This window comes from Stegastes partitus, unplaced genomic scaffold (assembly GCF_000690725.1).
Source record: "Stegastes partitus isolate 25-593 unplaced genomic scaffold, Stegastes_partitus-1.0.2 Scaffold1982, whole genome shotgun sequence".
Taxonomy (NCBI): domain Eukaryota; kingdom Metazoa; phylum Chordata; class Actinopteri; family Pomacentridae; genus Stegastes; species Stegastes partitus.
Window position 1 is genome coordinate 33,758 of NW_007579713.1, and position 10,248 is coordinate 44,005.

At 37.0% G+C, this 10,248-nt stretch overlaps 1 protein-coding gene across 1 annotated transcript in view; it reads right to left on the reverse strand.

Moving 5' to 3' along the window:
- Positions 1–10,248, reverse strand: part of grap2a (GRB2 related adaptor protein 2a) — a 20,967-nt gene that overhangs the window by 5,278 nt on the left and 5,441 nt on the right. The window contains exons 2-4 of the mRNA XM_008303328.1: positions 4,321–4,472; positions 4,141–4,232; positions 3,713–3,832 (exon numbers count right to left, since the gene is read on the reverse strand). Coding sequence (XP_008301550.1) covers positions 3,713–3,832; positions 4,141–4,232; positions 4,321–4,398 — 290 coding nt within the window. The 5' untranslated portion in view covers positions 4,399–4,472. The remainder of the gene's footprint in view (positions 1–3,712; positions 3,833–4,140; positions 4,233–4,320; positions 4,473–10,248) is intronic.

A 10,248-nucleotide genomic window follows, 5' to 3' on the forward strand; every position in this document is an offset into this window, starting at 1 on the left:
GCCAAATGAATTTAATCATTTGGTAGACTGGTAGTGAAGGGGGCAAGTATTTTATCACATCGGGCAAGGTGGGGCTGGACAGCATTATTCCTTCAAAAAATGAAATCATCATTCAAAAACTGCACTTTGTGTGTTTTGGGGTTATCGTTGTGTTCTATTTAAATTTGTTTTAATGATCTGAAACATTTCAGTGTGAAAAATATGCACAAATACTTACACAACATTGTAACTTTGAACACCCATAGACATGCTACAACATGGTGTTGGTGTTACAGAAGACTAACAGCTTAAATAGAGGTGAGTATTTCCACTAAAACCAGAAAAACTCCTTTTACTTCAGACATTGAACAGAGAAATAACTGAAAATATGACAATGTGATCCCATCAGATCGAGTAGGCTGATCAGAGCAGCTGAAGTGAACTCCTCCTTCATTAGACCAGATTTATCACTTACAGCCTTTGTAACAAGTCAAGATGTGAATAAGCTCTACAGTCTGTCTGACACACAGTGGACACGTTAGAGTAAATTAACTGAATCTTGTGCTGCAGATGTCTCCTGGTTTTAAACATGAGAGTCCTGCAGAGTTTGCAGCAAACAGTGTGAGATGATGAGTCAGAGCTGATGTGTTTTTAAAACCCAGTGATGTAGTGAACACTGATGGGCGTTGGGGGGGAAACATGTGTGACGGTTAAATCAGGCCACTTGGTGGAACTGATTTTTTCACATCTGTGCTTTAAAAACAAGAAAAACAGCAAAAATATTATTACTATTAACACTAAATGAAACACAATTCCAATATAAGTCCGAGGTGGAAAGCACAAGTGCTTTTATGCTATTTAAGATTCTCTTGATAATTAAAATTGTTTAATATTGTCAATGAACCTCATCATGTTAGTTCTGGAGTCTCCTGGTTGGTTTTGAAAGCTGTTAATGGGTTTTAGAAGTCAGATTTTTATACCAACTTTCAGTAACTGTAAACATAACTAGATCACAGCAGCATTGTGTGATTAACCGGTTACACATTAACATGAACAAAATCCTATGTCTGCTGGATTAGTTAACAACATTGGGTCAAAAACAAGGAAGTCTTCTTCACCACAGAAACAGAATTTCAGGGAATTTTAAATTAGAATCTGAAGGAAATTTTCGCTGTTAAGAGCTTTCAAACTTCAGCTTCCTCTTTTTTCTAAACACAACACATGAGAGAGAACTTTGTCGTTCACTCTGAGTTTATCAGGAAGTCTTTAATTTGCTTTCAAATGGCTTCCGAAGCTCAACTAATTTAGCACCACAGCTAATGACAACTTTCTTTATTAATTAATCTGCACATTATTCCAAGAGATCAAAGTTTTAGAAAGTCTTATTTTGTCCAAATCCGAAGATATTTAACAAACAGAAGCTGGAATCACAGACTATCAAGCATTTATTTTTTTACTTGAAAAACGAATAAATCTGCTACATAAATAACAAAATATCTGATTTGTTTCAGCTCTGAAATATATGACATTAATCACATATTTAGTGATTCTAGGGAGAGCAGTTAAAAACTTTTTTAGAGTTAGATTCATTTATATTTAGTCGATATTTATTAATATCTGAGTGGCCTTAGAAAGCATTAGTAGTCTGCAACCGGTAAAAAGTATGACTTAAAACCTTTCTGTTGCCATTATTCCTTTCTTACAACTAGTTACATTCTGGAAAGTGTGGTGTGTTGCATTTACATGTTGGGAGACAATTCGGTAAGTTGTCAAAGTTTAAAAAAAAAAATTGGCCTTGAGATCAAGAAGGCTTTTCCTGTGTCAGTAGAAATGTGCACTAGACATGCTGATCTGTTAAGTCTGTAAAATGTGGCTTTCAATTTAAACCTGATTACTTGTGGGCGATGTGAAACAGTACATTTTGTATTATGTACAGACTTCATTGCATCTGGTGTCGGGCAGATATTAAAACACCACAGAAATATTCATTAAGCTGCCTCAATGAAAGTCAACTTTCTCTTAAAAGTGCAAAACTGAAACAGAGGATGGCAGTTAATGAACCAAATGTGTGGTTTAGGATCTGGTCCTGGTCTAATGTGAACCAAACAGTAAAACTGCCCTTTAATTTAGCTTTCATGAGCCTGAATGTGTGTCTTTATTTGGTCCAGATTTGAAGGCCAAGTGTATCCGTTTCGGATCTGGACCTGATCCAGTGTAAATGCAACAGTGACTTCATAGTTGTTATATAAGGTTTCAAAGTGTGCTGAGAGACTAAACTGCAATTAATCATTAGGTAGTACGATAAGATAGACTTTAATAATCTGTCACTGGGGAAATTCACACATCACAGCAGCTTGATAAGAATGAAGCACAGCAAGAAACCAGACAGAATTACAAAAGTAGGATAACAATAAAACTAATAAAGATAATAGTAATAGACTATTTATACCTTTCACATGTACAGATATGGCATGATGGATAGTTGGAACCAAACTGCACAACACACACAGTGTTTAGGGTTGTGCACGAATGTATTATGTATAATATATTGTGTTTTAATTTAATATATTGTAGCTACCAAATTGAAAGTTACCTTTAACCCTTAATGGGGCAAGTGAGCATATTTGGTAACTTCCTTGGATGTTCAATATGTCCACCCTGTGCCTCTCCTTGAGGTTGAAGAACCACTTTGTGCACTTTGATTTAGTTTTTATATTAGTGCCAGTATCACTACCTTATGAAAAATGTCACTAAACAAATGTTCCAGGTGCTTTCTAAACGCTTTGTTACTGGTTTGCGCTGAACTGCCCTTTGATTATCTTTTGAGATTAGCGCCAATACCGCTACCCCAAGAAGAATGTGACTAAATGAACTTGCCAAGGCCTTTATAAATCCTTTGTTACTGGTTGTGTAAGTGTCATTACCTCAAACTAAAATGTTTCTAAATAAATGTCTTTTGCAGTTTATTACTTTTTTTGTTATTGATTATAAATTCCCTTCTTGTTTTTAACCATAGACAGGCACGGTACCATATATGGTAACTTGATCTGCAATTTTTTTTTTTAAGTCACAAAAGTAAAAATATCTTGAAATATTCTTCAATAACACCCTAGGGTTGAAATTTTCATTTCTCACGTATTGCAAGGAGTGGCCTATAAAGGGTTCAAACTACATCAGCAAGCAAACATCAGTATGTCACCATGCTACAGTTAGCATTTTAGCTCAAAGCCTATATACAGCCTCACAAACCAGTTTGTTTGCATGTTGTTTTTGTTGTTGTTGTTTTTAAATCCAATGGTTGCTTGATTACTGATTATGTAAAGTGGAATATCTTACTTTACTACCTCTGAATCATTAACAGTATTACCTCCTACTTTTTATTTTACCGTGTTTGCTTCTTTTATTTTTATTATTTCCAGTATGTATCATACTTGTATCCTTTTCTATAAGGCATTGCATTATTTGTGTTTTGTAATTTGGTTTCTGAGTAATACAGAACTATTTGGCAAATTAATTTTCATCTGGGACTGATAAAGATTTATCTTCTGTTTATCTTACTTATTTTTGTGAAACCCATGACTTTTGTATTTGCTTATAATGCATATTAAAGTGATATTTCTTGTTATGTTTGTGATACTTAGTGTTATTGCGAAAAACAAAACGAAAAACAAAGATAATTAGAAAAAAGCTAACTTCCAACAGTTTTAGATGCACTTCGCACCGCTTGACTCACTTGACAGAGATGGAAAAGTCTCCGGGGGAACTCTGGCAGCCTCGAATCACAAAGTCTCCCACGTTTTTGTACCTCAGCAGCTCCTCTGCAGCGTTACGACTGGCGTTCTCCTGGAACCACCTGCCCAAAAAGGCCACGATACAACTCATCATCTGACATAAAACACACATAATGCAGAAACACCTGCCAGACAGAGCTGCTAAAATGACAAAGCTAGAATAAAACCTTCCAGGAGAGCCCTTTTGATTTAAGTCCTGCTTCTGGTCTTGTCAGATAGGAAGTGCTTCTCACCCAAAAAGGCACAAAGTTGGTAAAATATTTGTTTTTTTTTTCTCTTTTACAGCATTTCAATGTTGTGTTTTGTCTGCCGTCCTATTAAAATTACACCATTTCTGCTTTCACTGCTTGTTAAGAGGCTTTAATCTTACATTGGAGTATTTATTTCGATGTAGTTTTGCGGCACGTATCCCTCCATTCCGTTCATTTCTGCCTTACACCACTCGTCCTGTGGGCTTAAAACCTGTCCAGAGGCAGAAAGAGAAGAGAAAAGGTGTCACGCAGGAGCGATGGAAGCAACAAACAGTTTTATTATCTAATCAGACACCGACCTTCAGTATGTCTCCCTTTCTGAAGCTAAGCTCGTCGTCCGCTGTTGCAGCGAAATCGTACTTTCCTCTGGCTTCCATCAGGAGCAGCTGAAGTGTCGGAGATGTTTAGAAAAGCAGAGCGATCACACGAGGGTCCGCGACGAGCCTCACCTCTGCAGGGGGGGACGAAGATTACAAGTTTTTATTTCCGCTCGAGCAGTTGCGTCTTCACAAAAAAAAAAAAAAATCTGATCTTTGAGAGGAGGAAACTACTCGCTGAAAACGTGTCAAAATGCTGATAAGATGGCAGCGCTGTTTATAGACTGATGTTTGACAGCTGTGGTTTGTCTTTAGGAAGTCACAAGATGTTTTCAAAATGCACTTTTAAGACTGTAATGTTCATTCTTCTAACATTTCTATATTTACGACCTGTAAAAGTTGTTTTGTAATTTTATCAATAGAATCCATGAAAAGACCTCAGTGTGAAGTTGAGCTCTGGGGATTTATTTATAGTAAAGTGGATTCGTAGCGTCTTTCAAGCAGGTGAATGCGGTTCTTTCAAACAGCAGTTCAGAGTCGAACCCAACTGAAACATCAGTTACAAAAATTATCATCCGATATTGGCTTGGGTCAGTTTAGAAGTTTTGTCATAACAGTTTTTTACTGTCTGCAGCACATGTAGCAGAGGTGGTGCGGAGTCAAGCGGTGTCTTCACAGTAAGTTTCAAACTAAACTACTGAAATATATAACTAAAGTGTGTATATATGCCAATATATCAATACAGGAATTGTTTTTTACCCCCAAAAATCTAGCATTGATTGGGCTCGAGTGCTTCAAATGCACTGTACTGTTACAGCTGAAACCAAAAGTCAGTTAAAGAAATGACTTGACTGCCAGAAAGTTAACAAGCAAATCATTCTTCATGCAAATATGACCAACATGACAGCTGTTAAATGTGAATATTTGGGGGTTTTATTTGTCTTCTGCTATAATAAACTGAATATTTTTAGCTTGATCAAACAAAACAAGACATTTAAAAATGCAACCTTGTAATCTGGAAATATTTTTCAGATATTTTATTACCAAGCAGTGAAAACAATGAGTATCTGGCTGCAGCAATGAGAGATAAACAGTAAAGCAGAGACAGTTTCAAATATTAATACATTTGTAAAGGTGAGATAAAAGCTCTAAAATAGAACCTGTAAAACTGATCATTAACCAATAAGGAACTGTGAACATTTCATCCCAATAAACCACTAATACTTCACATCCCAGTGAATAGTCAGTGTGGTCACATGTGATGTAGCTGCCGGCATGAATGAAAGACATGAATCTGACAGTAAAAGGAACTGGAAAACTGCATTTGTAATCTATTTTTAACTGAGGAAGAACACACAAAGTACTTCTCCATTCACCGCTGTTCACCTACAGACACACCAGCAGCATGTGCAGGTCGACACGTCGTTAGAGAAAATGTAATTCTCCCATTAAAAGCTCTGAAACGAGTCCTTTAATGCTCAGTCTGAATCCCATGACAGTAGTTACTGTATGATGGGTGTTACAGTTGCTTATTTTCCCACAGATGTGAATAAACCCTTCACTCTGTTTGCGGTTACGGAGTCGAGGATGTGGCGGTGGGTTATCGTGAAAAAACTGGTTCTGCCTTCGCTGCACATACGCAGCTGTGGAGCGCTTTGCAAGCTTACAAATACGGTCTTTGAACTGAGGGACAGAGGGAGCAGAGCTGCAAAATACCCTCTCCCTTCCTTTTTACCGAAAGGCAAACAGGCTTTAACAAGAACCTATCTTTATCCATGCATAGACCTCTAAAAATGAACTGAGAGCCCTCGAATGCCTCGGTTTGAACAGAAGAGGAGTTCAAACCTTAAATCGCTATAAGATAATAAGAAGAATGATAAGAACTAGGAGGAAAAAGGTGAAGTTAAAACAACAAATAAACACATCAAATTGCAGTGGATGAAATGTTTGCTTCATGTCATGGATTGAAATAGTTAAAGTCAGCTAAAGACTTCAATAAATAGAGTTTAGGATCCTGTTATTACCATTCGTGGATTTTAGACATTCAAGCAGACATCAACTAAAGCCCTACTTAGAAATATTTTCTGGTTTCTTTCCTCTTCTATTAAAATCAACGGAACATCTTTGACTTGTGAACAAAACAACACGTGAAGACGTCACCTTGGGCTCTGTCAAATCCACATCGACCTGTTTTGCCCGACTGAGTTTCTGTTCTCATGTTGTCTTCTGAGTGTCCTTTATTTTTTGGCTTTTCTGTCAACCTTTAAAGGTACTACACAAATAAAATGCACAATTATTATTATAAAGTTATTATTTTTCACCATTTTCTGACTTTTTATTGACCAAACAACTAATCCATCAAACAAGAAAGTAACCGACAGATGAATCAACAGTGTTTCTCCACTGAACCGTTGCAATGTGTGAATACTGCAGGATTCTGTGGCTTTAGGGTTGTTATGACGCACATGTGCATCAGCAACAGTGACGAGCAAAAACACTAGTTCTTGGATGTACTTCAGTTCTATGAATACGTGTACGGCTCTTTAATGGGCTTCTGTGCTGGTTAATCCTAGCGAGGCTCCACCTTGGCACCCTGACGCAGACCTTTGTAATCACCACCCAGTCAGGGGGAAGCGACCAACAGTGCATTTCCCTATAAAACCCCAGTGCTCATCCCCCTTTGAAACTCAGCAATGACAACCAAGAGAGGGCCTGAAGTTAAAGGGTTACTTGTGTACTTATGAAACTGAATGTATAAACACTACGAGGGATGATTTTAGGATCAGGCTTAGGGCCGGTCATGTGAAGTTTAAAGTGATCAGTATTGGCACAAACCTCTGCGTGGTTCTGTGTTTACTTCTGTTGTCTGGAAATAAAGCAGTGAAAATGGCAATAAGATGTTCCACTGAAGTACAGGATCACTGTCCGACTTTATTCCAACTTAATTTAACACGTGTTTGCTGGCCTGAGGTCATTAAGTCTCTGTCACGGTGCTCCTTTACTAGCTCCCACAATGCTCTCTGCTTGCCAACATGGAGCTGTCCATCTCCTCTGGTCGCCACAGAATTCAACAGTACGATCAACCACGTACTACAGCTAATTTAAAATACTTGAAGTGTCAATTAGTGAGGAAGATGGTATAGATAGGAGTATTGGCAGATACTAAATTATTAAATAGCTGATTGGATTGGAGAAGAAAAAAAACGCTACTATTTCTATTTCGTACAGACTCCGCCCCCTAACGGGCTTTGGTGATGGTTACCACCGGTCCAAGGTCGCTTAACGACCACTTTAGAGGCTACACCGAACAGGGTGTCATACCCTTGAGACCTCAGACCTCCCAACTTAACTAAGTGCGTTGTTGCTAGAAAAGAAAAAAAAAGATTCTAACTTATTGATTTAGACAAACCTTTTAACAAACAACATTATGAGGAGTTTTATTGACATAAAAATGTTGGTAACTGCATAAACCTAATATTGTGTGTAATTTATACTCAAAATTCTGTTTCAATTGATTTAAATTTTGTACTAACCTAATAAAAGTGGCTTGATAACTTGATTTTACTTCTAAGTAGTTATGATGCGTAAGAGGCCAGGGAGGTTGAACAAATATGATTAAAAGGAGGTTTCGATGTGACACTTCTCAAGGCAATATGACCTGTATTCAAATACACACTGAAAAAAACTAATAACAAATAGCCAATGTTGTTGTTAGATGAATTAACTTTTTAAAAAGCACTGCATGACAAAAAACACGAAAAAACTCAAAACTACCAAAGCAAATCTAATTGAAGCAACTTAATTTTTAACGATTGTCAACTTAGACATCTGTGGTCATCGTTATGTACAAAAGTTAAAAATTCCTTGAAAATAAACAGCTGGAGCAACTGCATTTTGATCATCAATCAACTGAAAAACTCAGATTTATGCTATCAATCATTGCAGTGATTAAAATATCTTTCATTGTTGAGGAAATGCTAATTCCTCTAACTCCCCAAAATAAATACAGCTCGATGGCTGAAAATAATTTTTGCTGCTCCTCCAAACAGGGCTGTGGAGTGCACCCTGATACTGACTGTACAATCACATAAAAACAGTAAAAATCTAATTTAAGTTCATAACTTACTAACATGATGGGCATTGTATCCATCTGACAAGTTGCTATCAGACAAAAATGGTCACCTAAACTCACTTCTCACCTTTCTGTTAATGTGAAACCACACTGGGTGTGTTCAATTCCCTACAATGCAAGTCTTGTGTCTGCTGTGCTGGTTCATGAATAAAAACACTTCTTTATTCCTGTTTTAACTGCCGTCTGTGTGTTTTTATTACAGAAATTTAAAAAAAGGGGGAAACCAAGGACAGTTATAGTTCACCAAACAAGTCCTGCATGACTTAACGGATTTTTTAAAATCTAATGTCATGTTTAATATCTGACTCACACATCCTCTGCTCAGATTAGCATCTAATCGTTGGTGTTACAACATGTGGGAAAGCACCACTTTGCTTTCATGGACACAGACAGCAAAATGCAACTGCTGAAAATCTGCCACAGTAGCGCTTTTGAAAAAGTTGCATGCTTACTAGGGTCCCTAATACACTGAAATGAACATTTATGACTCAACATTAAATCACTGACTGAAATATTTGGAGTCTTTAAAATATAAAAAGGCTCCAGATTTGAAAGAGTGGCTGTCTGACAGGACAGACACCATCTGATGAGTCTCTATCAGCCTGTAACTCTAAAGATTTCCTGCTGTTGTAGAAGTACTTCGAGCCATTTGTGACATCCGTGTAGGACCAAACCACGAAAGCACTGACATTAAGCTGGTCAACACTTCTGCAGCGCGACACATGACAAGGTGGTTTCCTGAATGAACGTGTGCTGCATGACTTGAATGTTACGTGTTTTCCGCTTTACAGTCAGTGTAGTCATGTTACGCCGTTAATATATCGCAAACAGTGAACTGCAGCTGAGGATTATTTGCATTGCTGATGAATAAAACCTGTTATTTAGTTTAGTATTGATGTAAAAAAATACCTGAAAAAGTCTTATTTTGTCAAAGGTAATTACTTTACTGTATTAGAAAATAAATATAAGAAGCTACAAACAGCATTTTTTTTTTTTTCATTCAAATGACTTTTAAAACGTTTTATTTATTTTGTTTTTTTGCCTACAGGTACAAACTAAGAACTATTATCTTTGTCATTTAAGCTGCAAATTCTTTTCCAGTTTAATTTTTAGTCTAGAAAATTCTAGAAAATTCAAGGTATCGTCTTTGAATTTCAAAACAAACAGTCCAAATCACAGACAACATAGAAAACCACCCAACACTCACATTTAAGAAGCTGAATTCAAATTATTTCTTATATTTTTGTTTACAAATGTTAATTAACTGCTGATCAGGTTGTTTCAGATTAATGTGTCATGTAAGCTGAGCTTGAAAGGAAGTTCTGAAGTGTCTTGTTAAGTCAATTTACTGTTTTCTTTAAATATGTATACAGTGGTGCTTGAAAGTCTATCAATCCTTTCTGCAACAACATTTGACTTAACTCTTCCAAAACGTTAACTTTGGGCTTCTACAACTTGTGCGAATAGGATCGCTGCCTAGCTGAATGGCCTTCCTTCTCTTGCAGTTCACCTACATATGTCCTGATGTTTTCCTTTAGATGTTGCTGGTATAATTCAGAATTCATTGCTTCATGGATAATGGTGAACCACAATAAAAACAGGCCCAAACCATGATGCTGCCACCACCATGGCCTAACAGACTGGCAGGGCTGTAGTCACCCAAAGAACATCTTGGTTAACTTGGTCAACCAGTTGCTTGGTTGAAGAAAAAAAAAATCTATACATCATCTTTAGATCTGCATAGTGGCGTAGTGGTTAGCACTGTCGCCTCACAGCTC